The 25,513-nt window shown below is 38.9% G+C and overlaps 6 protein-coding genes across 6 annotated transcripts; 5 read left to right on the top strand and 1 right to left on the bottom strand.

The window, feature by feature from the left end:
- Window positions 1-925: 925 nt before the first annotated feature.
- Window positions 926-2,842, top strand: LOC149104440 (melatonin receptor type 1B-B-like). Its single transcript, XM_089270904.1, has one exon. The coding sequence runs from the start codon at window positions 1,018-1,020 to the stop codon at window positions 2,014-2,016; it is 999 nt and encodes a 332-aa protein (XP_089127030.1). The 5' UTR covers window positions 926-1,017; the 3' UTR covers window positions 2,017-2,842.
- Window positions 2,843-3,870: 1,028 nt separating this feature from the next.
- On the bottom strand, window positions 3,871-6,633 carry LOC149104441 (uncharacterized protein KIAA1958-like). The gene is made up of 3 exons (XM_089272229.1): window positions 6,597-6,633; window positions 5,051-5,579; window positions 3,871-4,627 (listed from the first exon to the last, which is right to left on the bottom strand). Exons 1-3 carry the CDS (start codon window positions 6,631-6,633, stop codon window positions 4,084-4,086), a joined length of 1,110 nt encoding a protein of 369 aa, XP_089128355.1. The 3' UTR covers window positions 3,871-4,083.
- Window positions 6,634-7,329: 696 nt separating this feature from the next.
- On the top strand, window positions 7,330-9,227 carry LOC149104442 (melatonin receptor type 1B-B-like). The gene has a single exon (XM_089270906.1). The coding sequence runs from the start codon at window positions 7,487-7,489 to the stop codon at window positions 8,480-8,482; it is 996 nt and encodes a 331-aa protein (XP_089127032.1). The 5' UTR covers window positions 7,330-7,486; the 3' UTR covers window positions 8,483-9,227.
- Window positions 9,228-13,457: 4,230 nt separating this feature from the next.
- Window positions 13,458-15,107, top strand: LOC149104443 (melatonin receptor type 1B-like). The gene has a single exon (XM_089270911.1). The coding sequence runs from the start codon at window positions 13,496-13,498 to the stop codon at window positions 14,462-14,464; it is 969 nt and encodes a 322-aa protein (XP_089127037.1). The 5' UTR covers window positions 13,458-13,495; the 3' UTR covers window positions 14,465-15,107.
- A 4,398-nt stretch (window positions 15,108-19,505) lies between these two features.
- LOC110063653 (uncharacterized) lies at window positions 19,506-21,022 on the top strand. The gene is made up of 2 exons (XM_089272230.1): window positions 19,506-20,392; window positions 20,782-21,022. Exons 1-2 carry the CDS (start codon window positions 19,506-19,508, stop codon window positions 21,020-21,022), a joined length of 1,128 nt encoding a protein of 375 aa, XP_089128356.1.
- Window positions 21,023-23,683: 2,661 nt separating this feature from the next.
- Window positions 23,684-25,097, top strand: LOC110063645 (melatonin receptor type 1B-like). Its single transcript, XM_020770641.2, has one exon. The coding sequence runs from the start codon at window positions 23,687-23,689 to the stop codon at window positions 24,662-24,664; it is 978 nt and encodes a 325-aa protein (XP_020626300.1). The 5' UTR covers window positions 23,684-23,686; the 3' UTR covers window positions 24,665-25,097.
- Window positions 25,098-25,513: the final 416 nt, after the last annotated feature.

Below are 25,513 nucleotides of genomic sequence, written 5' to 3' on the forward strand. Positions count from 1 at the left end.
ATTTCATTGATATCAAGTTTGTCTTAAATTGTACTTAAATTCGTTGGTGTATGATCGAAACATCTTCGGGTCTTCCTGGAAAGTCTTCGGTAATCTTCGGAAATCTTCGAAAACTGGTCGGAAATCATCGGAAAATCGTCAAAAACGCCGTCATCAGAGTCTCTATATAATAAAAAGATTATTACACGTTATCTTGAAAGATATGGATTTTATGTTGTTCTTGCCACTCGAACATAAAATTCATATCTTCTCGCTACCGTGTAATATCCTCTATGTATTTTAATTTGGAATTGAACCCTGGCGTTACATATTTAGCTTGAGCGAGTTGTAAGACCAACAAACGCACTGAACTGATCTAGAAATTCGACGGTAAAATGTAAATTCAATTTTTACTAGGCGTTGTGCTCGAGGTCGCCGTCGTCATTGCTTCAGCTCCATAACGTCGTGAAATAACCGAATTCTGCGTTTTCTTGAGAACGTGAACCAGGACGGCTAATATTTAAAATTTCTTTTCTAATTTAACGCCGTGTTCTATACTCAGATTCGTGATAGTTCTGACAAAGAAACTAAAACTTAAGACTTTAGAGATATCCCGACATTTGTGGGCAATTCATTTTTTAGTCGACATTTTCTTCGGAGTCGCCGTTGTATCTACTTAAATTCCCATATTAATAATGCGAGGAGCTTATTAAATGTCAAATTAAAGTTCCCAACTGAGCGAAAGTTCCGGATAAACTAACTGTGGACACCTACTTAATGACTTTTTGATAAACAATGGCCATTAACGAATAGAAGCTTTAAAACACGACAAGGCAGGTGCTGCTGACAAGTGACTGTTTTGATCCTGTCATAGTCCTGATCATGTGCGTGAACAAACGACGGCAGGTCAGGGCTGCTTCTTAGGTTGTATGATAACGGCTTCCTGTGTTACGACAACTAAATAGCTTCTGACGTTTTTTTGCTTTAGAAAGCATTAACGCGAATACCTTCGCTGCATGACCGTGAACGTTAAAAGTCATGAAGGAATCGCTTTCTGTCGAGCTCGCCACGAGAACTACGAATCTAGAATGGACTGAAACAGTTTTGTTAGCTGTCGTTAATGTTGTGGCCCTATTCGGCAATCTTCTAACTTGCTACGCCGTGTACAGAAACCAGAGACTTCGTACGCTTCCCAACATGTTTGTGATAGCGCTTGGTGTAAGCGATATTCTGATGTCCACCCTCTGTATGCCTTTTACAGTTGTAACTTTGTTTCACGGCCGCTGGATGTTTGGTGACAGTTTTTGTCGTTTCGACGGTTTTGCAACATTGACATTTGGAATGACTTCTCTTCAGACTATGGGATTAATAGCAGTTAGTCGATATTACTGTGTTGTGAAACCAGAAAAGTATACTGTGTTGTTCAAAAAACAAAGAGCTTTGTTGTACATTGCTGTTGTTTGGTGCGCGGCTCTTGTTGGATCATTGCCTCCAATTTTCATCAAGAACGGGAGATTTGAATTCCAGCCGGGCAAAGCGATGTGCTCGTACACATTTGAAAGTAATATTGCATATACTGTCTTTATTGAGTGCGTTTACGTCGTAGCTCCCTTAACTATAATAACAATCTGCTACGCCAAAGTATTCTGCACAGTATCTAGATCAAATCAAGTTTTCTCGCAGCAAAATAACCTTGAGCAACTCAGAGCGAACGTGGAAGAAGCAAAAGTGACCACGACTTTGGCAGCAGTAATGGTCGGCTTCACATGTTGTTGGCTTCCTATCTCTGTCATGGATAACATTGACGCCGCGCGAGGGGAACACACTTTGCAGCGACAGGTGTACCTTATATACGCGTTCTTGGTTTATTTGAGTAGTACCATGAACCCCTTCATATATGGTGCAATGAATAGGCAGTTCAGACGAGAGTACAAGGTTATTTTAAGAATAATTGTTTGCTCCCGAAGCCAGAACAACAGCAACAACAACAACAACAACAACATCAACAACAACAACAATAACAACAACAACAGCTAAAGACATATCTGTATTGTGCAAGTTGTGTTATAATGACCTCGGGTTACAATTGTTACAACAGCAGTCTTAAACTGTGAAAACAATCCTCCATAGGAAAAAAGATGGCGACTGGTACATTTACAGTTCTTAGCGTCCGAAAACCTTAACAACGTTTTAAAAAAGGTACAGAAACGTTATAAAATCTTCAAACCCGGGCTTCTCACTGTTCTTAATACAGGAACAAATATTGTAAAAAATTTGGCTTTTTTTGTGCCTTATAGGCTGTGTTAGGTTCGCAAGGCATCGTGATAAAATGTACAGCCGCCATCTTTTTTCCTTTGGTGGATTGAATCCCTCCTTATTTTCATATCCTTTGAATCTCAATCACGACTAAGTACATGAAAGCCTCGTTGATAACACCAAATGGACTGCATTGCTGTGATGGATTTAGGCACTCTAAATTTATCCACTTAACCTTTAAAGAGGAATTAAGAAAAAAGGAGTCGGCGTGTTCAGGAACCGATCTCGGGTCCACTAGATTTGAAGGGCGTTGTACCACGTAAGAAACTTTGTTCCGAGAGGGCAAAAGAAAACAAGGTGTTTCAGCCTTATCTCAATAAATCTGTTGATTGCCAAATTGGACTCGGCCTGCTGCAATTATTTCCAGATTTGATGTTGTCCTATGACATATGCAAACCACTAATTAATGTACATGCGAGTCGGGCTTAAAAAATAAAAAGGGATAGAGGTACCTTCTCCTGCCGCAGCTATATTAAAGTTTCAAGGGAGTAGTAATAAAAGCAGTATGTATTAGGCTCCTCGCAGTCTAGTGCTTATAATATAAATTCTCCCTACAGCTTTCCATATATTTCTTTTAAAAGTCAGTTGTGATAAATTTTCCTTAGAATTCTATTTACACTGCATATCTTACATTTGGTCTGGATAATAACAATGATGATACACATTTAAAGAAAAAGTCAACACTTAAGTTTAACAAAGAAGTTTCGGCAAATACTTATACTTCTGCCATCTTCAGTATGAATTGAACATAGTGCGCGGTAGAATATAAATAGCAAAGTATTACACTAACCGTCAATGGCAGTAATTGAGAAAAATTCAACAGATATGCAAAAATTAAACAGAAGGTTTTACATAAAGAAAACCACAACGGTAACGTCCACACTACCCCGGAGAAATTTAAAAATTACCAACAATCACCGGTCATTTTGGATTTGTGTTTGTAAATGTAATAGGACTACATGCCGTCCAATCTGGAAATAATTGGATGCGAAAAATTCGGAGGACTGCCAAATTGGACGAGGCCTTCGGCCTCGTCCAATTTTGGCAGTCCGAGGAATTTTCTGAATCCAATTATTTCCAAATTGGGCAAGCATGGAGTCCTATTACCTATTAATTATATGGTATCCAAAAATAGATGAACATGGCAAATATTTGACCCTCTAAGGTGCAGTGAAATTTGAAAATACACATTTCTTTGAATATCTGATGTGTTTATTGCAAATCACACTCAAATCAATCGTAGACATGCAGCATCCTGTGTGAACCTTCAAATATTGGAGAAAACAGGAAAATGCAAAAATGTTTTTTTGCCACATATTACGCTTATTTAATTAATAAATCTTTGTGATAAAGAAAGTGATCCATTGGGATCAAGAATGTCAGATATAAAAGTTTTCAACACGTACCATTGGGTACAAAATCTACTGATTAAACTCACATTACAAAAGTTTGAAAAAGTGCAAGAACCAACATACTTTAAGTGTATTTAATCCCCTTAACAGAAATATCTAGCATTTGTTATCTGTTGTTATTTTGAATGGATTTTGTGACATATAACAGCAAATTTGCGGTGCTTATTCCACAAGATTCTTATATGTGGGTATTGACTGCAGCAATTTCACAATAAATAACAACCGACAATATTAAATACGATCACAATGGAAAAGTTTGATACAAGGCGATTGTAAGAACCTGAATATAAAATAGGTGCCTCAAATAAAATTTAGACAGGTACTTTAATTAATCCATGTAATGAAGTAAGTGCTTTCACTGAAATTCATATCAAGATTAATCTTCATCAGAATCTGCCAATACTTCCAGCCTTTTCCAGGGCTTCCTGGAATTTGGTGACATCTGGGGGGACAGGGTAGAGGGTCCAGGCATACCTGGGGACCCAAATCCACCAAAGAAATTCACTGTCCCAGTGAATGTGTTATTCACCACACTATTATTATGAGGCTGAATGGGGGAGGGGTTGCTTTTGGACTCAGGATTGTTCCCGCTTATAATGAATGAGAGCTGTCTGCATTGGTTCTCGTCGTCCCCCTCATACGAGGTGCGGCTCATAACATTGCGGTGGCCTGTTACATTGATAATCTGGTCTCGTGGGACTCCCGCACTTTTGAGCTTCTGCACACAAGTCTTCCGGCTTGAGTGGTTGGTGAACTTTTTTCCAGTAGAAACTGACAAACCAGACTTCTTTGCCATCGACTTCATTATTTCCCCTATCTTGTGCTTCCCCATGCGTTGCCGACTGAACCACACTGGCCCCTTTAGTTTGGAAATGGTAGTAAGATACAATGGACCTTTGTTTCTAATTTCAGGAGGTCGTCTGTGATTGAATTATAAATACTTCATGGTACAATGTACACTGGTATTTCAAACATTTCTAAAATAAGTCTATACAGAAATAAGTATTGAGACAATTATTTATATATCTGACAGGTACTTTGTCAGAAGTTTGTTAGCTTTAAGGCTAATCAATCGAACAACTTTTCATCACGAAAAGTCCGAAAAGAAAAGATAAAATAGTCCAGCACAAGAAAAATATTGGGAGTTTATTAGTGTTGATCCATGTAGGGAGTTTTCCAAATCCAGAGATGTGACAAGGTATACACAAAGATATATTTTCTTTCCCATTTCATCACAGTTTTGCTTCGCGGGAATATGTTTACTCTTTCGTTATGTAGGGATTTCTCCCAAGTGAAATTGTCCATCTGCTAGCTTATTTTATTTGACAACAACATGGTCTCACCTTTGAATTAACTCCTCAAACAACATGACTGGACATCTTTCGTCGCCCGTTGCGAACATTTTCGGATGAACAGCCCTGTGCTTCACCTTTAAGCCACCTTGTCTTGTCTTGGTAGGACCCTCTTTGAATTTTACGTACTTGACTGAGTTGTCTGGGCTGGTAATTAGTTGCAAATCCTCGATTTGCATTGAGTAATGTTCCTGTCGTCCACGCAGCCCGAAGTGCTCTGTTACATTCTTGAAATTCACGTTGATTAACGCTCGTGCAGAGTGCTTTCCAATTTCGCCAGACTGCCACAGAAACTCTCCGTCATCCTTATTCAGAGCATCAGCAGTAGTTTTCTTTTTTCCGTAGCCCTTCTCTCGAAGCTGCTTGGCTTTAGCATTTAGTTGCTGTCTTGACTTGGCAAACCTGCGGTCTCGTAGTATGCTGTAACTCTTGCCGTTGTTCTTTAGATGGCGGTCTAAGGAACCTTGCACAACAGCAAGGCTATCTGGTTCGTATTCATCTCCGTTTTGCTTTGTTATGTCTGCATAAAATCGGCAAAGAATGTCGTCAAGCTCGTCCTCGGGAATCTCCTCAAGCTATCTCACTTCGCTTCGCTCAGCACGCTACAGGTCAAGCACTTTAATTCAGGTGTTTGTGCTTCTTTGAGTGTTCTTGTTCTGATTATTCTCCCTCATCTCGAGTAAATCAGTAGCCTCTATCTCTGGAAACCTAGCTGAAGACTCCATTTGAAAGTTTGAGACGTCAAAAAGGTGAAGAGAAAAGTCGGGAAATTTCGCCATTATTAAAACATAATAAAACTCACTCGCTGATGTTTGATGGCAGTGATAATAGCTGCAACCTGATTGGCCAATTCTCGGTTCTTTTATTTATCTTGACATTTGATTGGTTGATGGAAAGTATCCAGATTTTTCTCAAATTGGACAGTTTGTTCAAAGCTAAACTAAACGTTCGAGCAAAAACTATCCAATTTATTTCAAATTTGGACAGTTGGCAAAAATTAATAAAAAATAGATCTGTTGGCAATATTGGATTTTGATGCAGCTATATAATTAGCTAAAAACTGGGACAGGGAAATTGCATAATTATCGTAAAGTCATTGTTTTGAAAAAGCCCCGTTTTCAAAATGTTTTTCGTCCACACGGAAAACGAAAAGCCAACGTTTTAAATTTTCTCCGGTTTGTAGAGCATTTTCGTGACGGATTAGGTGGATGGTAGGCCTGAATAAGGCTGCGTTTTCAAATTTCGCCGGCGTAGTGTGGCCGGTGCCTAAACAAACGGCACCATCTCTGTGCATGTGCGTTATAGGTCTTGTGCATTTCTTTGCTGTCCTCTGCACAACAACAACAACGTGAAATGACTAAGTTCTACGTATTTTAGAAGACGCGAACGACGGAGGATAATTTTTTGTATTTTTAATTTGGAATATTGAACCCTGGCGTTACATATTTAGCTTGAGCAAGTTGTGAAACCAACGGACGGACTGACCAGATCTAGGCAACTGCGAAATTCGCAGGTCAAATACAAATTCATTTTTTACTAAGCGTTGTCCTCAGGGTCACCGTCGCCGTCGTCATTGCTTAAGCTCTCTAACGTCGTGAAATAACCGAATTTTGCGTTGTCTTGAGAACGTGAACCACGAAGGCTAATATTTAAAATTTCTTTTCTAATTCAACGCCGTGTTCTATACTCAGTTTCGTGATAGTTTAGACAAAGGAACTAAAACTTAAGACTTAAAGGCTATCGCGTCTTTCGTGGGTAATTCATTTTTAGTCAATGTTTTCCTCGGGGCTACTTTAATTCTCCATTTAATAATGCGAGGAACTAGATAAGATGTCAAATTAAACTTCCCAGATGAGTGAAAGTTTCCTAAACTAACTGTGGACATCTAACCAATGGCTTTTAATAAATTATGGCCAGTGACGAATAGAAGCTTAAAAATAAGAAAAGGCAGGTGCTGCTGACAAGCAGTTTTACAATAACTGCAGAAATTCTCGCGCACCCATTGGCTAATATAATTTTCATTGTCAATAAGCAGACAGACTCATGAATTTATAATTTATACGATGCGATGCGCTTGTTTTTTAATAGTTAAAGACAAATTGAACTCAGTTTTGCTTGGGTGTGTCCTGTTACTGACAATGAATTTTGTCATAACATTGTCACAGTAAACTGTAGATCCACTCGGCTATCGCCTTGTGGATCCAAAGCTACTTTGACAATGTTACGACGAAATTCATGATTAATAACAAGACAGACGCATAAACTGATGTCAATCCTATCATGTGCGTAATCGCTTACAAACGACACCAGGTAACAGCTGCTCTCTCAGTTGACAACGACTTACAGTGTAACAACAACTAAATAGCTTCTAACGTTTATTGCCCCAAAAAGCAGGAATATCTTCGCTGACCGTGAACGTTAAAAGTCATGAAGCAATCGCTTTCTGTCGAGCTTGCCACGAGAACTAAGTCTCTAGAGTGGACTGAAACAGTTTTGTTTGGTGTTATTAATATTGTGGCCTTCTTTGGCAATCTTCTAACTTGTTACGCCGTGTACAGAAACCAGAGACTTCGTACGCTTCCCAACATGTTTGTGATAGCACTTGGTGTAAGCGATATTCTGATGTCCACCTTCTGTATGCCGTTTTCAGTTGTAACTTTGTTTCACGGCCGCTGGATGTTTGGTGACAGTTTTTGTCGTTTCGACGGTTTTGCAGCATTGACATTTGGACTGGCTTCTCTTCAGACTATGGGATTAATTGCAGTTAGTCGATATTTCTGCGTTGTCAAACCAGAAAAGTACGCGGTGTTGTTCAAAAAACAGAGAAGTTTGCTGTACATTGCTGTTGTTTGGTGCGCGGCTCTTGTTGGATCATTGCCTCCAATTTACATCAAGAACGGGAGATTTGAATTCCAGCCCGGTAAAGCGATGTGTTTGTACACATTTGAAAGCAATATTGCATATACTGTCTTTATTGAGTGCGTTGCCGTCGCAGCACCCTTAACTATAATCACAATCTGCTACGCGAAAGTATTCCGCGCAGTATCTAGATCAAATCAAGTTTTCTCGCAGCAAAATAACTTTCAGCAACTCAGAGCGAACGTGGAAGAAGCAAAAGTGACCACGACTTTGGCAGCAGTAATGGTCGGCTTCACATGTTGTTGGCTTCCTATCTCTGTCATGGATAACATTGACGCCGCGCGCGGGGAACACACTTTGCAGCGACAGGTGTACCTTACATACGCGTTCTTGATTTATTTGAGTAGTACCATCAACCCCTTCATATATGGCGCAACGAATAGGCAGTTCAGACGAGAGTACAAGGTTATTTTGAGAATGATTGTTTGCTCCCGAAGCCAGAACAACAGCAACAACAATAACAACAACAACATCAACAACAACAATAACAACAACAACAGCTAAAGATATATCTGTAGTATACAAGTTATCTTATAATGGCCTCGGGTTATAATTGTTACAACAGCAGTCTTAAACTGTGAAAATCAATCCTCCGTAGGAAAAAAGATGGCGACTGGTACATTTACCCACAGTTCTTAGCGCCCGAAAACCTTAACAACGTTTTAAAAAACGTACAGAAACGTTATAAAACCTTCAAACCTGGGCTTCTCACTGTTCTTAGTACAGGAACAAATATTGTAAAAAATTGGCTTTCTTTGTGCCTGCTAGGCTGTGTTAGGTTCGCAAGGCATCGTGATAAAATGTACAGCCGCCATCTTTTTTCCTTTGGTGGATTGAATCCCTCCTTATTTTCACATCCTTTGAATCTCAATCACGACGATCACGACTAACTACATGAAAGCCTTGTTGAAAACACCAAATGGACTGCATTGCTGTGATGGATTTAGGCACTCTAAATTTATCCACTTAACCTTTAAAGAGGAATTAAGAAAAAAGGAGTCGGCGTGTTCAGGAACCGATCTCGGGTCCACTAGATTTGAAGGCCGTTGTACCACGTAAGAAACTTTGTTCCGAGAGGGCAAAAGAAAGCAAGGCGTTTCAGCCTTATCTCAAAAAATCTGTTGATTGCCAAATTGGACTCTGCCTGCTGCAATTATTTCCAGATTTGATGTTGTCCTATGACATATGCAAACCACTAATTAATGTACATGCGAGTCGCGCTTAAAAAATAAAAAAAGAGATAGAGGTACCTTTTCCTGCCGCAGCTATATTAAAGTTTCAAGGGAATAGTAATAAAAGCAGTATGTATTAGGCTCCTCGCAGTCTAGTGCTTATAATATAAATTCTCCCTACAGCTTTCCATATATTTCTTTTAAAGGTCAGTTGTGACAAATTTTCCTTAGAATTCTATTTACACTGCATATCTTACATTTGGTCTGGATAACAACAATGATGATACACATTTAAAGAAAAAGTCAACACTTAAGTTTAATGAATTGAACATAGTGCGCGGTAGAATATAAATAGCAAAGTATTACACTAACCGTCAATGGCAGTAATTGAGAAAAATTCAACAGATATGCAAAAATTAAACAGAAGGTTTTACATAAAGGAAACCACAACAGTAACGTCGCTAAGGGCCCATCCACACTACCCCGGAGAAATTTAAAAATTACCAACAATCACCGGTCATTTTGGATTTGTGTTTTTATATGTAATAGGACTAGATGCCGTCCAATCTGGAAATAATTGGATGAGAAAAATTCCGAGGACTGCCAAAATTGGACGAAGCCGAAGGCCGAGCTCAGTTTGGCAGTCCGAGGAATTTTTTGAATCCAATTATTTCCAAATTGGACAAGCATGCAGTCCTATTACCTATTAATTATATGGCATCCAAAAACAGATGAACCTATGTGGGTATTGACTGCAGCAATTTCACAATAAATAACAACCGACAAGATTAAATACGATCACAATGGAAAAGTTTGATACAAGGCGATTGTAAGAACCTGAATATAAAATAGGTGCCTCAAATAAAATTTAGACAGGTACTTTAATTAATCCATGTAATGAAGTAAGTGCTTTCACTGAAATTCATATCAAGATTAATCTTCATCAGAATCTGCCAATACTTCCAGCCTTTTCCAGGGCTTCCTGGAATTTGGTGACATCTGGGGGGACAGGGTAGAGGGTCCAGGCATACCTGGGGACCCAAATCCACCAAAGAAATTCACTGTCCCAGTGAATGTGTTATTCACCACACTATTATTATGAGGCTGAATGGGGGAGGGGTTGCTTTTGGACTCATCATTTTTAGGATTGTTCCCGCTTGTAATGAATGAGAGCTGTCTGCATTGGTTCTCGTCGTACCCCTCATACGAGGCGAGGCTCATAACATTGCGGTGGCCTGTTACATTGATAATCTGGTCTCGTGGGACTCCCGCACTTTTGAGCTTCTGCACACAAGTCTTCAGGCTTGAGTGGTTGGTGAACTTTTTTCCAGTAGAAGCTGACAAACCAGACTTCTTGGCCATCGACTTCATTATTTCCCCTATCTTGTGCTTCCCCATGCGTTGCCGACTGAACCACACTGACCCCTTTGGTTTGGAAATGGTAGTAAGATACAATGGACCTTTGTTTCTAATTTCAGGAGGTCGTCTGTGATTGAATTATAAATACTTCATGGTACAATGTACACTGGTATTTCAAACATTTCTAAAATAAGTCTATACAGAAATAAGTATTGAGACAATTATTTATATATCTGACAGGTACTTTGTCAGAAGTTTGTTAGCTTTAAGGCTAATCAATCGAACAACTTTTCATTACGAAAAGTCCGAAAAGAAAAGATAAAATAGTCCAGCACAAGAAAAATATTGGGAGTTTATTAGTGTTGATCCATGTAGGGAGTTTTCCAAATCTCAGAGATGTGACGAGGTATATACAAAGATATATTTTCTTTCCCATTTCATCACAGTTTTGCTTCGCGGGAATATGTTTACTCTTTCGCTATGTAGGGATTTCTCCCAAGTGAAATTGTCCATCTGCTAGCTTATTTTATTTGACAACAACATGGTCTCACCTTTGAATTAACTCCTCAAACAACATGACTGGACATCTTTCGTCGCCCGTTGCGAACATTTTCGGATGAACAGCCCTGTGCTTCACCTTTAAGCCACCTTGTCTTGTCTTGGTAGGACCCTCTTTGAATTTTACGTACTTGACTGAGTTGTCTGGGCTGGTAATTAGTTGCAAATCCTCGATTTGCATTGAGTAATGTTCCTGTCGTCCACGCAGCCCGAAGTGCTCTGTTACATTCTTGAAATTCACGTTGATTAACGCTCGTGCAGAGTGCTTTCCAATTTCGCCAGACTGCCACAGAAACTCTCCGTCATCCTTATTCAGAGCATCAGCAGTAGTTTTCTTTTTTCCGTAGCCCTTCTCTCGAAGCTGCTTGGCTTTAGCATTTAGTTGCTGTCTTGACTTGGCAAACCTGCGGTCTCGTAGTATGCTGTAACTCTTGCCGTTGTTCTTTAGATGGCGGTCTAAGGAACCTTGCATAACAGCAAGGCTATCTGGCTCGTATTCATCCCCGTTTTGCTTTGTTATCTCTGCATAAAATCGGCAAAGAATGTCGTCAAGCTTGTCTTCCGGAATCTCGTCAAGCTTTCTCACTTCGCTTCGCTCAGCACGCTACAGGTCAAGCACTTTAATTCAGGTGTTTGTGCTTCTTTGAGTGTTCTTGTTCTGATTATTCTCCCTCATCTCGAGTAAATCAGTAGCCTCTATCTCTGGAAACCTAGCTGAAGACTCCATTTGAAAGTTTGAGACGTCAAAAAGGTGAAGAGAAAAGTCGGGAAATTCCGCCATTATCAAAACATAATAAAACTCACCCGCTGACGTTTGATGGCAGTGATAATAGCTACAACCTGATTGGCCAATTCTCGGTTCTTTTATTTATCTTGACATTTGATTGGTTGATGGAAAGTATCCAGATTTTTCTCAAATTGGACAGTTTTTTCAAAGCTAAACTAAACGTTCGAGCAAAAACTATCCAATTTATTTCAAATTTGGACAGTTGGCAAAAATTAATAAAAAATAGATCTGTTGGCAATATTGGATTTTGATGCAGCTATATAATTAGCTAAAAACTGGGACAGGGAAATTGCATAATTTTCGTAAGGTCATTGTTTTGAAAAGCCCCGTTTTCAAAATGTTTTTCGTCCACACGGAAAACGAAAAGCCAGCGTTTTAAATTTTCTCCGGTTTGTAGAGCATTTTCGTGACGGATTAGGTGGATGGTAGACCTGAATAAGGCTGCGTTTTCAAATTTCGCCGGCGTAGTGTGGCCGGTGCCTAAACAAACGGCACCATCTCTGTGCATGTGCGTTATAAGTCTTGTGCATTTCTTTGCTGTCCTCTGCACAACAACAACAACGTGAAATGACTAAGTTCTACGTATTTTAGAAGACGCGAACGACGGAGGATAATTTTTTGTATTTTTAATTTGGAATATTGAACCCTGGCGTTACATATTTAGCTTGAGCAAGTTGTGAAACCAACGGACGGACTGACCAGATCTAGGCAACTGCGAAATTCGCAGGTCAAATACAAATTCATTTTTTACTAAGCGTTGTCCTCAGGGTCACCGTCGCCGTCGTCATTGCTTAAGCTCTCTAACGTCGTGAAATAACCGAATTTTGCGTTGTCTTGAGAACGTGAACCACGAAGGCTAATATTTAAAATTTCTTTTCTAATTCAACGCCGTGTTCTATACTCAGTTTCGTGATAGTTTAGACAAAGGAACTAAAACTTAAGACTTAAAGGCTATCGCGTCTTTCGTGGGTAATTCATTTTTAGTCAATGTTTTCCTCGGGGCTACCTTAATTCTCCATTTAATAATGCGAGGAACTAGATAAGATGTCAAATTAAACTTCCCAGATGAGTGAAAGTTTCCTAAACTAACTGTGGACATCTAACCAATGGCTTTTAATAAATTATGGCCAGTGACGAATAGAAGCTTAAAAATAAGAAAAGGCAGGTGCTGCTGACAAGCAGTTTTACAATAACTGCAGAAATTCTCGCGCACCCATTGGCTAATATAATTTTCATTGTCAATAAACAGACAGACTCATGAATTTATAATTTATACGATGTGATGCGCTTGTTTTTTTATAGTGAAAGACAAATTGAACTCAGTTTTGCTTGGGTGTGTCCTGTTATTGACAATGAATTTTGTCATAACATTGTCACAGTAGTCTGTAGATCCACTCGGCTATCGCCTTGTGGATCCACAGCTACTTTGACAATGTTAGGACGAAATTCATGATAAATAACAAGACAGACGCATAAACTGATGTCAATCCTATCAAGTGCGTAATCGCTTACAAACGACACCAGGTAACAGCTGCTCTCTCAGTTGACAACGACTTACAGTGTAACAACAACTAAATAGTTTCTAACGTTTATTGCCCCAAAAAGCAGGAATATCTTCGCTGACCGTGAACGTTAAAAGTCATGAAGCAATCGCTTTCTGTGCAGCTTGCCACGAGAACTAAGTCTCTAGAGTGGACTGAAACAGTTTTGTTTGGTGTTATTAATATTGTGGCCTTCTTTGGCAATCTTCTAACTTGTTACGCCGTGTACAGAAACCAGAGACTTCGTACGCTTCCCAACATGTTTGTGATAGCACTTGGTGTAAGCGATATTCTGATGTCCACCTTCTGTATGCCGTTTTCAGTTGTAACTTTGTTTCACGGCCGCTGGATGTTTGGTGAGAGTTTTTGTCGTTTCCACGGTTTCGGAGCATTGACATTTGGAATGGTCTCCATGGGCACCATGGAATTAATTGCAGTTAGCCGATATTACTGTGTTGTGAAACCAGAGAAGTACATTGTGTTGTTCAAGAAACAAAGAGCTTTGCTGTACATTGCTGTTGTTTGGTGCGCGGCTTTCGTTGGATCATTGCCTCCAATTTACATCAAGAACGGGAGATTTGAATTCCAGCCGGGTAAAGCGATGTGTTTGTACACATTTAAAAGCAATATTGCTTATACTGTTTTTATTGAGAGCGTTTACCTCGCAGCACCCTTAACTATAATCACAATCTGCTACGCCAAAGTATTCCGCACAGTATCTAGATCAAATCAGGTTTTCTCACAGCAAAACAACCTTCAGCAACTGAGAGCGAACGTGGAAGAAGCAAAAGTGACCAAGACTTTAGCCGCAGTTATGGTCGGCTTCACATGTTGTTGGCTTCCTATCTCTGTCATGGATAACATTGACGCCGCGCGCGGGGAACACACTTTGCCGCGACAGGCGTACCTTACATATGCGTTCTTGGCTTATTTGAGTAGTACCATCAACCCTTTGATATATGGCGTTACGAACAAGCAATTCAGACGAGAGTACAAGGCTATTTTGAGATCCATTGCTTGCTTCCAAGGCCAGATCAACAACAACAACAATAACAACAACAACAGCTAAAGATATGTGTGTACTGGGGACATATGTGGCTTTCGGGTTATTCCAGCTATACAAGCTATCTTATAATGACCTCCGGTTATAATTGGTATAACAGCAGTCTTAAACTGAGAAAAACAATTGAATCCTTCCTTATTTTCACTTCCATTGTATCTCTATCTTGACGAACGTTTTGTGACCACTACATGGAGTATAAGAACATGGAAGCCTCGTTGATAACAACAAATGGTCTGCATCGCTTTGACGGATTGACTCATTCTAAATGGAGCCACTCTTCCTTGTAAAAAGAAAAATCAGAAAGGAAAAAGAAGTCGGTGGGTTCCGGAACCGATCTCGGGTCAACTAGATTTGAAGGCCGTTGTACCTCGAAGGAAACTTTGCTCCGCGAGGGCACAAAAATACAAAGCGTTTAAGGCTTATCTCAAAAAAAAAAAAAAAAAAAAAAAAAAAAATTCTGCTGACTGCCAAATTGGACTCGGCCAGCTGCAATTATTTCCAAATTTGATGTGGTCCTATGACATATGGAAACCACTAATGTATATGCGAGTCGGGCTTAAAAAATAAAAAGGGATAGAGGTACCTTTTCCTGCTGCAGCTATATTGAAGTTTTCAATCTGTCAGTAGTAATAAAAACAGTATTTATTAGGCGCTTGACAGTCTAGTGCTCATAATATAAATTCTCCCTATAGCTTTGCATACATTTCTTTTCAAAGCCAGTTGTGAGAAAGCATTTGCTCTGGATAATAGCAACGATATAATAAACATTTAAAGAAAAACACAACACTCTCAATAACAATGATGCTGCGGCAGATGCTTCTGTCATCTCTAGTATGAATTAAACTTTGTGTGCGGTGTAGAACATAAATAGATAATAGCAATGGCAGCAACTACGACTGTTTTAATAGATATAAAAGAAAATATACAGAAAGTTTTACATTAGGGACCTTAAGAAAACCATGACAACAGCAACGGGAACGCCACCAAACAAAAGGTTTAATGAGCAGAACAATGGCTGTGCACGTGCGATATAAACTTTGTACATTTCAAAATATAAAACAAACGGCGGTGATAAACGTTTTAAAAACAGGCATTTTAGGAACATGACTTTTCGTATGGATACATTTTCAAAAGTATAACCGTTAAAATTTTTGGAAAGCTATTTATACTGTATCAGTTGGGGTCTGGAACCTAGACAGAAAAACTTCTGCAGTAGAAATTTAAGGCGTTTCAAACGGAAACTGTCTGTAAAGTGAACAATGGAAAAGTTTTACTAATAAAGTAAAAGCTTTTCAATGCTGAGATTGGCCAGGAGCCATAATCGGGGACGGAGACCGTAAGTCTCGGGATTCGCGCGCACCTATGATATGGGACAATTTTTCTATTTTTAGAACAAATTGCGCCATCCTGACGTCATATATCCGCGCGGATTCACGCACATGTCGGGGGCTCTCGCGTGGATGTTGTCACGTTGCGTGATCAAATGGTGAGAGTCGAGAGATTCTCTCGCGTATTTTTCACAGCGATGGCAGGGAATAAGGCAGGGAATACGAACCAGGGCGCTTATATGTAGTTTTATGCTCTGAGCTAACGGAAAAGGTGGGTTTTTCAGGGTCGAAATCAAGACTTCAATCTCGCGCTGGAAATGAATAATAAGATCTGCTCACGCTAGTTGTAAGCTTACGCGTTTGTTTTTGCGTTTGTTCTGACTTAAGAATATAGCAAGAAAACTCTCTACTCTGGTATCGAGTTAATTTATGAGTTTCTTAGACAATGGTTAATCATAACCAAAACCTGTTTTGATGGTTTCTTATTGTTTCTGCTTGTTTGGTGAGTTTGCAAAAGTTTTTGAAAGGAAAGTCTGACCCGTACATTAGGTCATTTGCATAGTGGAGCTCGTGCACTTTCAAGTCCGAGTCGGTGTTTTTAATTGTCAACAGATCTCGACAAAGATTTCTTTCGTTATCTTTTGTGCTGAAATGCTGTAACAAATTTCACGAACGCAAAAAAGGCTACCAATATCATGTGTGTTTCTTCAACATAAGCATAGCGAAGTTTTACACTGCGAAAATAAAAATAGACAAGGAGTTGTGATAACTCGATTAACAAAATCGAAATCGTTATTCCAAGTTGATTAAAGAAAGCGTCATCGTAACTTTGCTGATTATTTCTGCTTTATTCACATATTTTCAGCTTAGCTTTTAATATGTTCTCAAACATTTATCAATCTTAAACATCTTTAAAAACTATAGAGTTGTTGTTTGAGTTCGATGTACGCTTTCACACGAAAGTGCGGCGGAAGTACAATTTGTTATGTTTACTGCCTGTACAAAACACGCATCGGCGGGCGTTCTCATTCATCGACAACAGAGAATTTACTGGATTTTTACACGAATAAAACTGAGCAGTATCTACGAACGTAAAGTTATTGGGCCTTAATGAAACATCAAGCGTTGCTTACAGTTCAAGCGAAACTCAAACTAGCAATTATTTTGTTTTACTTTTCGGTCGCGATAGACTGACAAATTCCTCGCAAGCGTGTGGCGAGAGGAGCTAGGAAACTATGAAGTCCTGAAGCTCTGCTATGTCTAAATATATTCAGCTAGTTTTTTTGCTGTGTAATGGAAAAGCTGTTAATCTTCAACATATGTGAAATTTAAAGTGGAGTAATGTACAGCTCATGCAAAAGAAGCATCTGTCGAAACACAACTTGGTCAGCGAAACATACCTAAATTCTACACTGTCTTACTTCACTCAAACTGGAGCGGCTTACGACGAAAATACTTAAGCAAAATCCCAACAGACGTAAACGCGTTGAGTTGTGGGCCAAAAACATGAAAAATTTCTGGAATTTCGGACGCCATTTCTCCCGCGCGACATCCGCAAAACTCCTCGCAGCATGTACGCGCGTGTGCCGCAGGCGATGGCGCAATTTGTTCTAAAAATAGAATTATTGTCCCATATCATGGGGACAACCCCAATACTAGAAATGGCGCGCGCTTACGGTCTCCGTCCCCGATTATGGCTCCTGGATTGGCATTCAATCCTGGCTGCAGCCCCTGAATAAATAAGGTCTCTTTAACCTTACAATGGTAGTCAGTCTTGCCGGAGGCCAAAATGTCAAAATGGTCCCATTTTGACATTTTGGTAGTCCCACTGAGTCACCGTTGTTTGTTTTATATGTTTAATCAACCTACGATGGCCGAAGACCAAGAGTTTATTTGTACATTTCTTTGCCATCCTCTGCAAAACAACAACTTGAAATGACTAAGGCCCCGCCACAGGTATCCGGATATTTTTGAATCCGCAACTTTTTCTTTCCGGATGCGGCTTCCGTCCACACGCATCCGGCGAATTCGGCGGCGAATTCGCTCTCCAGAGTGGAAAAAAATAAATCTGCAACGAATCCGATAACGTGTGGACGGTGAATCCGGATAATTTCGAATCCGATGACGTAGCAAATTTTACATTTTTATTTGAAATTAAACGCTGGTGTTACACCTTAACTTAAGCAATAGATGCACTGAACAGACGTAAGCAACTGCGAAATTTTAAAGTAAAATATAAATTCATTTTTTTACTAGGCATTGTCCTCGGGGTAGTCTTCGTCATTGCTTTTAGATAGGTAAAACAAAGCATTTCAAAATTTTCGTTTTTTGGAAAATGTAAAATCTGAAATGACGAAATTGAAACTTTCATTTTCTAATTTCCTCTTGCAACGTCTGATTTTATGACGTATTGGCAGATATCCAGTTTTACTTTCCAAAGCAAACATCGTATAACAAACCTGACAGTAAAGTTCACTTCATGTAAGGAATACAAGCTCGTCTTCAGACTGTTATTCCGACATTGACTTGGTGAGTACGACTTGTCTGGAATTGTGTGCCCTAATTTTGATTAAATATTTACGCGTTTAACTAGAAAGGGGAAATATTGTTTGGCAAAGATTTAAATATTTCAGAGCAGCGCTTGCAAGTTACCTTAATAAGTCTGAAACAAGCGAAATGCTACCGTGAAGTTCAGAAAAAACCTCATGTTATTAGAGGGGTATTTAAGTAATACGTTCACGGTAAATGCCTGCGGCAAATGGGAGACTTTTGCACTAAATGTTTAGCCGTTTATGGCTGAACGGAGAACATGAGTACATGCGGCGACAAGGATAATTTTTTGTCTATTTTGTGTTGGATTAATTTCAGTGTTGCAGGGAAAGAAAACGGCAAAATGAAACGCCACTTTTGAAATTTCTCTCTTCTTGACTTCTTTATTCACTTATGAACCTGAATAATCACTCCAGCTTTTGACAAGGTTGAATGTACTCATGAAAAGTTTACTATAGCCAAAGTTGATTCGAACATTCCAACTTTTTGTGGTTTCAAATCAAATCAAATCAAATCAAATCAGAACTTTATTTATCGAGGGTGACACGTAATAGTTTATCAACTAATAAATTTGTTGCCCTCTTAAGTGTACTAAAAGTTAAAAATCTACTATAAACAATAATCAAAGATTATCACAATATCGCAATCTAAAAATTATTATTTAAAAAAGGAGTAAAAATCGTATTCTTGAGCTGACTTAATTTAAAAGCGAAAAGGAAATGTCAAGTATAAAATAGAGAAGACGAACTTTTACATGGATCCGAAATGAATTTACGCACAGATTTAGAATGCTAATTCGCTCAACCTTGGCTTTTTCAAGTCCCTACACTTTTGTTCGTAATGACACAACTTTCATTACGTAATACGGCAATATTCTACCCTCAGCCTTTGTCGATTTATTTTTTTAGTTACAAGCTTAGGCATAAGGAGGAAAGCGTCATGAATTACGAAGAAGAAATTATACAAGCCATCAGTATAGGCTTAGTTGTTGCTACCTTTCTTCTCAATATTGGTTATGCTTTAAAAGCCATCGAGTTATGCAAGGAAAGCTTGGTTTTTCTCAGTAACAAAGCACAGAGAAAAGGAAAGCAATTATGCCAACTAATTCACAAAAAGATCTATTACACCATGTTTGACGCGTACGCAGTGTTAGCGATCATACAAATGCAATGGCATACGGCAGGAGACTTCTCGCTATTTATCGCGGGTGTTGTGATACAGTCGAAGAAGGCCGGCTTAGCATACTACTGGCACAGATGTATCGGCGCCAAAAGATGTATGCTGATGCAAAACAACTTCTTGAGAGACCAATCCCTGTCATACAACCGACTGATAAAAGAAGAGAAGAATGTGCTTATAGAGAGCTAGGAAATGAGTTACATTCCATCGGTGAATATGTCAAGGCTAGAGAACATTACGAGAAAGCACTTGCGATCAGCATGGAAATGGGTAATAGAGCAGGAGAAGCACCATGTTGTGCAAATCTAGGAAGTGTGCTTCGTTCTCTCGGAGAATATGTCGAGGCTAAAGAATATTACGAGAAAGCACTTGCAATCAGCATGCAAATTGGTGACAAAGTAGGAGAAGCAGTATGTTATGGAAGCTTAGGAAAGGTGTTTCAATCTCTCGGTGAATATTTCAAAGCTAAAGAATATTACGAGAGAGCGCTTTCCATCAACATGGAAATTGGTGACAAAGCTGTAAGAGCAACTTGTTATGGAAATTTAGGACCTCTTTTTTATGCTCTCGGTGAATACGTCAAGGCTAAAGAGTATTACGAGAAAGCACTCGCGATCAGCGTGGAAATTGGTGACAGAGTAGGAGAACAAAGATCTCATGGAAATCTAGGAACTCTGTTTCATTGTCTTGGTGAATATCGCAAGGCTGAAGAATATCATGAGAAAGGACTCGCGATCGAAATGGAAATTGGTGAAAGAGAAGGACAATTAAGAACATGCCTAAACCTGGCAGCTGTCTTTGTTGAGCTTGGAGAATATAGAAAGAGAAAATCATATTGCGACAAAGCACTTGCGATCAGATTGTTACCGAACGGAAGGTAATTTTTTTCAATCCCTCGGTGATAAAGTGAAAGCCAAAGCCTGCTTTGAGAAAGCACTGGTGATTGCAGTTGAAATTGGTCATAGAAGAGTAGAGGCCTTAAGTTACCGGGATCTTGGGCGACTGTGTCAATCTCTTGGCGATCATGACGTGGCCGAAGAATATCTTGAGAAGGCACTTTCAACAAGTAAAGATATTGGGAACGCTGAAAGTGAGTTTTTGTGCTATTGTAATCTTACATTGACGAAGTTATCACAGAAGAACTTTGAAGGAGCTTTTTCCCTTTTGTTTCGAAGTATTGAAAAGTCCGAAAAAATGTGAGGTTATCTTCAAGGCAGCGATCAAATGAAGATATCATTTGCAGACGAGTACGTTTTTCCCTACCAGAAGCCTCAATGGATTGTTTTGTGATGCTGGAAATCCTAAGAATGCTCTTAATGTTGTAGAGCTTGGACGTGCTAGAGCCCTAGCAGACTTGATAGCAACTCAGTACTCTGCTGAACAACGCATATCAGTTGACTCGAAATCATCGACTGGTGTTGAAAATGTCACGAAGAAAGAAAGTAAACGTACTTGTCTATTCATTTCTTATTCCGATCAAAAAGTGTTTCAGTTCCGCAAAAATTGAAGTGGATAAAAAGATTCTCCACATCAGGTTAACAAAGGTTGCTAGAAATTTGGATGAATTTTTTGCTATCATGGCTGAAAGCTTCCGAAGCTTCCGAAGAATCAAAATTGAAACACCCTTACTTCTTTTGTTTTCACAGTGACAAGATCTAACTGTGATGTACAGTGAAAAGCTGCAGAAGTGTATTATTGGGAAAACCTTTTTTAACAACAATTTTTTTGTGAGGCGATCAGATCCCTTATTCGTGTGATCTCTCTACCTAAAATTTGGTACTTATGCTTAAAAGGTAAAGTGATCTCGTACTTTGCCTAGTGCAAGAAAGAAAGAGATTTTTTTAATGTAATCATTGATTGCTTTCCATAACAAATACAAATACAATTAATGGTAGAATCAATAACAAAGATTAAGCATTATTTCGATTTTGTAACAAAGACTGACTTCACTACAATATTTAACTAGTTATATGCCTATAGCTTTGTTTTTAATGTAATCATTCACTGCCTTCTAACAAATACAACATATACAAATAATATTATAAATAATAACAGAGTTTAAACATTACTCCAATTTTGTTTTTAAAAAAGGACTGACTACATAACCATATTTAAGAAGTTTTATACCTATGACTTTTTTACGAAAACATAAATTGTATTGGAAATAAATGTTTAAGATTGATAGACCCAATATAAGTCTGTTGGAAAAGTGACAACAACAACAGCATTTTGTGGTCATGCCACTAAACATCTGACTTTTGGAATAAAGTTACTGAATGGCTGAAAAACTTAAATTTACTTCCTAGAGATTATACTTTGACAAATATTACTGCTTTGGGTCTGAGGCCAGATATCTCTCAATTTGTGCTTCTTATCAATTGCGGCTTTCCCTTAGCACGATATCGGCACATATGGCTCCCTAAAACAAAAGAAGATCATCCAAATCTTAAGCATTTCATATGCACACTAAAATCACAATATGAGATAGAAATAAAAAGTGGAGAAACAAAGAAATGGAAACCTCTTGCAGGATATTTGAGGATTTAATTAATATTTTAGATTATATTTTCTATATCCACCTGTATTTATCTCTTACCCATTTGTCTATTTCTAATCTCCTGTCATGCGCATAGCTCACTTTAGCTATAATGTACCACATGCCTTTGGTCAGTTTTTGTTTTTATAGTACAACTTCAAGCTGTAATGATAATTATCTATTTTTCTCCTTTTTTTGCCCCGGGTCGTTAATGTATTTGTTAGTAGTGTACTGTAAGTCCTGTAGATATTGTAATGTAAATAGTGTAAATAATTAGAGCAATATAATGTAAGAATAGTATGTTGCTGTAAGTAGTCTAAACAGTGTATTGTTCGTAATTAGTATTGTAAGTATTGTTTCCCTTGTGTTATTGCAAAATTAAAAAAAAACTTCGATTTGTTATATTTGTTTTTCATTCGGTGGTATCATGAAGACCTGAGCTGAACATATAAATCATTCAAAGATACAGTTGTTGTGTGTTCTGCGATGCGATCAAATATTCAGAAAGTTCAGCATAGGTACTGGAAGTAGATTTTGAGCCCACATGATCGCGGGCGAAATCGTTTTTCGCAAAATTCTACAAAGAACTGTATTAACAGAAACTAACTACAGTCCGTTAGTTTTCTAGCTAGGGCGCCAATCAATGAGCAAAAAAAGGAGCAAAATCGGTCTATATTTATAGACAGTGGCTCTTAAGTTCTCTAACGTCGTGAAATAACCGACTTCTGTGCTCTCTGGAGAACATCAACCTCAACTGCTAATTTTTAAAATTTCTTTTCTAATTTAACGCCGTGTTCTATATTATTAAGTCTCGTGGTAGTTTCGATAAAGAGAAACAAACTAAAGACTTAAGAGATGCCGTGACATTCAGCCGTGGGCAATTCCTTTTTTAATCGATGTTTTCCACAGCGTCGCCGTCGAAGGAGGTTAAGAAACCACGACAGCGACGTCGAGGACAACGTCGATTAAAGAATGAGTTTATATTTTACCTACGAATCTCATTGTACTCTAGAGTCATTTAATTTGTTTATCACTGCCAAAGCCATCACGATACTGAATCTAGGACACATTGATTAATTCAAAATAAAAAATTTAAGAAATTAGCCGTCGTGGTTCACGTTCTCCAGACAACGCAGAATTTGGTCATTTCACGTTGTTATTTTGCAGAGGACGGCAAAAAAAATGTACCAAGAATTATAACGCACGTGCGCATGCACAGCCATTGTTATGCTCATTGAACCTCTTGTTTAGCAACGTTGCAGTTGCCTTTGCTGTTGCCGTCGTGGTTTACTTAAACCCCTTAATGACTTTAATTCCCTATTAATAATTAATGGCCAGGAGCTAAATGACATGTCAAATTTAACATCTCAGCTAAAGACATTTTAAAATAAATTATGGCCAGTGACGAATAGAAGCTTAAAAATAAGACAAGGCAGGTGCTGCCGTCAAGTGAAGTGACCCTATCATGGTTCTTATCATGTATGCGATCACTTACAAACGACAGCAGGTAACAGCTGCTCTTTCAGTTGAGTGACAACGACCTCCAGTGTTACAACAACTAAATAGCTTCTAACGTTTTTTTGCCTCAAAAACCAATTACGCGAATATCTTCGCTGACCGTGAACGTTAAAAGTCATGAAGCAATCGCTTTCTGTGCAGCTTGCCACGAGAACAAAGACTCTAGAGTGGACCGAAACAGTTTTGTTTGCTGTTATTGATATTGTGGCCTTCTTTGGCAATCTTCTAACTTGTTACGCCGTGTACAGAAACCAGAGACTTCGTACGCTTGCCAACATGTTTGTGATAGCACTTGGTGTAACCGATATTCTCATGTCTACCCTCTGTATGCCTTTTTCAGTTGCAACTCTGTTTCGCGGCCGCTGGATGTTTGGGGAAAGTTTTTGTCGCTTTCACGGTTTTGCAGTATTGACATTTGCACTGGCTTCTCTTCTGACTATGGGATTAATTGCAGTTAGTCGATATTTCTGCGTTGTCAAACCAGAAAAGTACGCGGTGTTGTTCAAAAAACAGAGAAGTTTGCTGTACATTGCTGTTGTTTGGTGCGCGGCTCTCGTTGGATCATTACCTCCAATTTTCATCAAGAACGGGAGATTTGAATTCCAGCCGGGCAAAGCGATGTGTTTGTACACATTTGAAAGCAATATTGCATATACTGTCTTTATTGAGAGCGTTTACGTCGCAGCACCCTTAACTATAATCACAATTTGCTGCGCGAAAGTATTCCGCACAGTATCTAGATCAAATCAAGTTTTCTCGGCGGAAAATAACCTTCAGGAACTGAGAGCGAACGTGGAAGAAGCAAAAGTGACCAAGACTTTAGCGGCAGTAATGGTCGGCTTCACATGTTGTTGGCTTCCTATCTCTGTCATCGATCACATTGACGCCGCGCGCGGGGAACACACTTTGCCGCGACAGGCGTACCTTACATACGCGTTCTTGGGTTATTTGAGTAGTACCATCAATCCCCTCATATATGGTGCCACGAATAGGCAGTTCAGAGGAGAGTACAAGGCTATTTTGAGAATGACAATTTGCTTCCGAAGCCAAAACAACAACAGCAACAACAGCAACAATATCAATAACCACAGCTAAAAAATGTTCTTATTGCGGACATATGTGGCTTTCGGGTTATTTCAGTTGTGCAAGTTATTTTAATGACCTCGGGTTATACTTGTTACAAAAATGAGAAAACCAATTGAATCCTTCCTTGTTTTCACCTCTTTGGTATCTTAATCTAGACTGTCTTTTTGTGCCCACTACAAGAAGTGCAAGAACATGGAAGCCTCTTTGATAACACCAAATGTTATGTAAGTGTAATGAAAAAAAAAAATGTATATGTATGTAAATATGTAATTTGTTTAACCAAGGAACACCAGGGAGTTCACAAGAACTCGTTCAGAAATGCACGTGCATTAATCCAGGATCGAATTGTTATGTGGAAATATTGGTTTTTGAGGAGAGGGGAAAACTAGAGTATCCGGAGAGAAACCTCTCGGAGCAGAGTAGCTAGAGAACCAACAACAAACTCAACCAAAATAAACAACAGCAACAAAAAAAGAAAAAAAGAAAAAAAGAAAACAAAAACAAAAAACGCAGAAAGAAAAAAGAAGTCACCGGGTCCCGGAACCCAACTTGGGTCCATTAGATTGCTTTACCTCAATTTAGCCAGCAAATATGCGAAGTAGTAACAAATGTGCGAAATACGTTCTCGTAAACTGGCAAACTTCTCGTATGCCGACTAAATGTCGGTAGTGAGCCACGCTAAAGTGATGCAGCATTTGCGGACCTTGAAAGATGGCACAGTTGTCGAAGAGATGGTGGAAGAAAACTTCGTGAACTTAGAAACTCTTTGCCTGCGGTCGAACTTTTTAGTTTTAATTTTTGTTTACCGACGAGTTTCACAAAGATGAAGAAAGTGGCTCCCATTGAGGGTTAAGCGTA

This window comes from Orbicella faveolata, unplaced genomic scaffold (genome assembly GCF_042242905.1).
Source record: "Orbicella faveolata isolate gen_17 unplaced genomic scaffold, um_ofav_v1 contig_34, whole genome shotgun sequence".
In the NCBI taxonomy this organism is placed as follows: Eukaryota; Metazoa; Cnidaria; class Anthozoa; order Scleractinia; family Merulinidae; genus Orbicella; species Orbicella faveolata.